We start from the raw sequence: 5,319 nt of genomic DNA on the forward strand, positions 1-5,319 counted from the left end.
GGCCTCCTAATATTGCCTACACTGCCCGGATACTGATACATCTCTGTCGAAGTCTCCCACAGTCGTCTGGAGAGCCAGATCCCATGGAGTATCTACGCCCAAGATGTATTCCTGAAGTGGGGTAATAGATACCTTATACTTCCGGGCTGGGAGACGCTCAAACCCCCATTTCAACTATGTTTGGGTGACAGGAATAGTCTGTCCCCCAAAACCACCAATCATCACTCTGTCTCCATCAGATTTGGTCGGATCTCCGTAGATCATTGATGTTTCTGCTCCAGTGTCCACTAATGCCATAACTCTCTGAATATTTTTTCGGGACCAATAAATCATTAATTGTACATAGGGCCTCCGGTCCTGTCTGGAGGCCTTAGAGGGACTAGCATCCCTCATCACACCATAAATTGTGCTATGGCCAATTCTTTTGCTTCTGGTGGCTCAAGCATCATGGCCCAAGACACCTGAGGCAGCTTTTTTTTTTTTTTTCTATTAGGAACAATGAAATCTTCTAGGTTCCATGTCGTTGCTGTTATTCTCTCTATAACCCTTACCCTAGGTTTCTTAGGGTAGTTCTGAAATTTCTGATTGTCCTTTAGTTGTCTCCAAAGCTGGAGAAGGACATGGTTGGGCTGGCGGTCAATCTTAGCAAACTGGAACCCAGCCCGAATTAAATCATTAAACATTTGTTTTTGGGAGACCCTTACAGGTTCCGATTGAGGAGCTCGAGCAGCCAGCACCTTGGTTTTAGTCAGCGGCAGGACCTCGGCTTCTTCTGTTGTCCGAATGTTGTGCCTGGACCGCAGGCGTTCTGTTTCTCCCAGGTTAGCCACTAACTGGGCAGCCTGCTGGACTATCGCTTCTGAGGCCACCAGGGGATTTAATACAGAGACCAAAGTACCATATAGATGGGAGGGGGCTTGCTGTAGAATCAAGTCTCTCATCCCCACTGAGAATTTGACCATATCAACGCCATCAAATGTATCTTCATAAATTGCTTCCCTTACGCCTAGTTCCCAGATATAATTTTGAAGGTCCTCCATGGAGGACCACATCCCTGTATGTAGAGGTATATCGGATTTATCGGCCATAGCATATGGCAGGCCACCATTAACCATTCTATTATAGAATGGTTTTCGTTAAGATATTGAACACCTGCATATAACCTCTGCCTGAGGACAGGATGGTCAGTCATGGTGGCCAACTTGGCTATTTCTGAGCCATTCACCAAAACACTTTCTGCCCCAGAATAATAACCAGTCTTAATAACCAGGCTGGCACATTTTCTCTAGGCTCCTGCCAAGATCTGGCTGTACTAAATCCATCAATTCCGTTGCTGTGTAGGGCCGGGCTGTTACGTGCAAATGAGTCTGGGCAGGGGGCCACTGAGCAGGCAGCACCCCTGCTGGTCTGTCCTCTACTTTTTTGTTGTTTTCTGAGTTATGCCAGGACAGACCACTAGTGGATCTGTCAAAATCGGAGATTCGAGATCTAATTTACATTTTTTATTTGCCTGATCAGTGAAGTCTGTTGATTCAGGAGTTGGGTCACTGTCTATTGAAAGGTTACAAACTTGACCTATTGGAAGATGCAGGATTGGTTTCGCCCCTGCTAAAATGCCAAGTTCTTGCTCTAACTTTTCAATACGGTCTCTCAAAGGTTGGTTTGCATTCTCTAAAGTATTATTCCTCGCTTCAGCATGATTTAAAGCATTTAATAGCGGCCACACCACTGTGGAGGCAGCTGATTGTCTTTCTTTTGTGATCACTATATCATTGCTAAGTCCCTGAAAGTACTCTACCATGCGGTACGGGGAGATATTTCCCAAAACACGTAGGGGACCCCACTTTCCAATGATAACTGCTAGTTCATAATAGGGAGATCTCACAAATCCTGGGATCTGCCCTGGAATCCTTTTATCTAGAGGGGTAACGTTCTCCCCCCTGACCCATTGACAGAAATTCCACAGAAAGGACATAATGTGAATTTTAGTATATTTGGCCTGTCTGGCTCACCAAGCGTATAGTCAGTGAACAGAAAGAAGTTATAATTATGAAATAAACAAGAGTGGTTGGCAGAGCACATTATAATAACAAAAAGAAAATAGACAGAAAGCTTACCCACATCCTGGGCTCACCACAAAACTCCAGAGGAGGGATCTCCAGAAGAGATCCTTACCCTCTGGTGGTCTGCCCTTACATGGGTCTAGGAGAGGTGCAGCCAGGCTTCACACCTTTCAGCAGCACAAGGGAACTGACTTCACCTGTGCTCCCAGGGCTGACTCATTGCTCGCCTCAGGTGGTCAATCAGAGGTTCAGGCCGCGATTCAGCAGTTCCCATACACCACGTAAGATTATAAAATAGGTATGTTTATTATGATTACTATCCAAACAGAATAGCCTTGTAACATGCTTTCTTGTCTACAATACTATACCCATACTATTTGCGACACTTAATAACGATTACAGTTTGAAAAGTGAGAATTAATCACCTAATTCAGCAACTCTTTTTCTAAAGTATGCTACTTCAACATGTGGTATTTCTTCTTTTTCACAACAGCTATTTCTAAGGACAAGTTACAAAATACATTGTGCTCTACTCCTTCAAGTCAGTTTCTTCAAGCAAGCCTTTCACTGTCCATTTTGGTAGAGGAAACTGCTCCCAAAGCAAACAGATGCTCTCGGAGATCACACGGCCTCTGGGACCTCTCCAGATAACCAGGAGCGCTGGTAGATGCCGGGCTGCCTGGTTACTGTAGATGAGTTACAAAGCTTATCTGATGGATGTATATGCTTTCTTAAAAGGTAAAAAATAGCAACAAAAACATAAAACGAGTGGTATATTTGGCTTTGTTCTGATGAAACTGATGCATCAACTACTGGTCGAACAGCAGTGGCTGCAGTTCTTAGTGAGTTTCAAGGGCTTTGACAGAGATTGTAAAAAAGAGTTGGCTCGCTCCGTGGGAGCTCAGTCCGGCCACGTGCCTCAGAACAGGGCTGACGGCAGGGCCATAGCGGCCGAGGGAGCTGAGAGGGGCCGAAGGGTGGGGCTGGGGCGTCTGTAACATCACAGTGCGTCACAGTGCGGGACTGGGATTGAGGCCATCAGCAGGCAGCGCCGCTCCACTTTGGCCTGGGCCAGCGGCGAGTGCAGCAGCAGGGGGAGGGCGGTGCTGGGCCGGGCGCAAACGCCGGCCCGCGAGGGGTTTGGGAGCCTGCAGTGACGGCAGTGAGCGCTCAGGGAGCCTGCGAGCGGCTCTCCGGGCAGTCAGCACCAGCGCCGGCCTCGGGCCCTGCTGCCTCCCAGCTCCCTCGCCCCCGCTCCTACCTGACCCCAGGGGCTGTGGCTCCTGGCCCCGGTCCACCAGCCGTGCGCGAGCTCCCACCCAGCCCCACTGACCTCCCCTCTCTCAACTCTTCCAGATCATGGCTTTGGCGTTTCTCTTCGCCTTGCTGGTGCAGAGAATACCTGGTGTTGGTGATGATTTGGATGCGGACATGCTCATGCGTGTGCAGGAGTATGAGGCATACGTGGCAGAGCAGATGAAAAAGCTGCTGCAGCTAGAAGAGAGGAACATGGCACAGAAAAGGATGGGCATTCAAGCCCTGCTCTTTGCTGTGCTGCCTTACTGGTATGTTCCTTGTCTTTTCGTACTTCTGGTTTGGTTCACGTGGAAGATCTATAAAAAGGTCCAGAGAGTTGAAGACAGCAGTGCTGAGGAGAGCTCCAGCAGTGAGGAGAAGCAGGAGGAAAAGCTGCAGGAGGAGGTAGAGGAGGATGACGGTGTTTTTTCTCTCGATGTGTTCTGGACAGTCCAAAGCCATGAAGGGGACTGTGAACAGATGTACTCGCTGATGTGTGGCGTCATGGATATATGCCAAATTATGATGTCAGATACTTTCTATCCAGTGCCAGAGTGTCTCATCGAGGTGGGCAGTACCTTCGAAGGCTGGTGTCCCGTTAGAAACGTACCTGTCTTTTGCCTGCTTGTGCCCCTGTTGGCCCCCCGTGGGCACACTTTCCACCTGGATCTGGGCAGCACAGAGAAGGTACCAGCAACGGACTCCTGTATCCGTGTAGAGCTGGAATGCACGTGCGGGAGGGAGCAGGAAATGAGCATGCTGTGCTTCCTCCACACCTCCGCAAAACAGCTGAAAAGGCAGTGCCCCAGCCTCCTCCACAGCCTCTGCACTAACTCCTACCTAGACGCGGAGAAGACTGCCCGCTGCTTCCGGGAGCTGATCAAAAATGCCTGGAAATGCATGCATGTCTCAGAGTTTACCATGGAGATAGACACGGTGAAGTCCAGGCGCTCCTGCAGGCTTCATGTGAGAGATCTCAACAAAAGAATCTTCTACGTTGAGTTTGTGTTTGGCGTGCAGCAAGATGATACGGACATCTTTCTGAGCAGCCATGAGATAGTGTTTCGTCATACCCCCAGCACGGCCTGGCCACAGAGCTGCGTTGTGGCAGAGAAAAAGTTCTTCCAGTATATAGCCAACCATGCCCAGGGGGGCAATTTCTACCTCAGATATCTGCAACTGTGTGCCTATCTCATGGCGGGCCTCAAGTTTACCATCTATGACCTGAAGACAGTGATCATGCACCTCCTGACTACCATCCCTTTGGAAAGGTGGCATGGGAAGGATTTCCTGCTGCGGATGGATGACATCTTGAACTACCTGCACTGCTGTGTGGAGGAGAAACGTCTGGACCACTTCATCGTAGGAAATGACATGATGCCCGAGGAGATCATCTTGCCGCAAGAGTTCCGAGCGTCCCCACCGCTCAACATGTTCCAGCACCTGGAGGAGGAACCGGACAAATACGAGCAGGCGCAGCTGGATTTGGAGGAGCTGCATGAGCGGTTCACAACCATGCTGCTCTATGGGAGATGAGAGATGTGCTCTTGTCCCACAGATGAGCACGCGACAAAGGGCAACTGGAGATTCCTTAGATGGAGGGACGTCACCTTCCCTGGGACAACACAGTACTTCCTTTCATGCCAATCCCTAAAATCCCGTACAAGGAAAATTCACACTTTCCTTCTGTTTTCATCATGATGTATGCCCATTTTTCATGTGTTTAATAAAAAGATTGGGAACGCTTTCTGTCAACCTGAATCTCTTCCTAGCTCCTCCCCATTTTGCAGGGGTCAAGTAGCCCAAGAACATCGCCTTCACCTTCTCTGTGACGACTGGGCTGCACTTTCCACAGAAAGCCCATCTGGATGAGATGCCCTTGGCTTAATTCTGCATGGCTCTGATTTTGTCTGTCTCCCTCCTCTTTCTGCGCCATGTTGGCAGTGCAGCTGCAGAGCTG

General features: G+C 49.2%; 2 protein-coding genes across 2 annotated transcripts; one reads left to right on the plus strand and one right to left on the minus strand.

Moving 5' to 3' along the window:
• Positions 1-392: 392 nt before the first annotated feature.
• On the minus strand, positions 393-1,115 carry LOC146544367 (uncharacterized). The gene has a single exon (XM_085225600.1). It carries the CDS (start codon positions 1,113-1,115, stop codon positions 393-395), a length of 723 nt encoding a protein of 240 aa, XP_085081726.1.
• A 2,307-nt stretch (positions 1,116-3,422) lies between these two features.
• Positions 3,423-4,895, plus strand: LOC104915458 (inositol 1,4,5-trisphosphate receptor-interacting protein-like 1). The gene has a single exon (XM_085223824.1). It carries the CDS (start codon positions 3,423-3,425, stop codon positions 4,893-4,895), a length of 1,473 nt encoding a protein of 490 aa, XP_085079950.1.
• The last annotated feature ends 424 nt before the right edge of the window (positions 4,896-5,319 follow it).

This window comes from Meleagris gallopavo, chromosome 5, assembly GCF_905368555.1.
Source record: "Meleagris gallopavo chromosome 5, MGAL_WU_HG_1.1, whole genome shotgun sequence".
In the NCBI taxonomy this organism is placed as follows: Eukaryota; Metazoa; Chordata; class Aves; order Galliformes; family Phasianidae; genus Meleagris; species Meleagris gallopavo.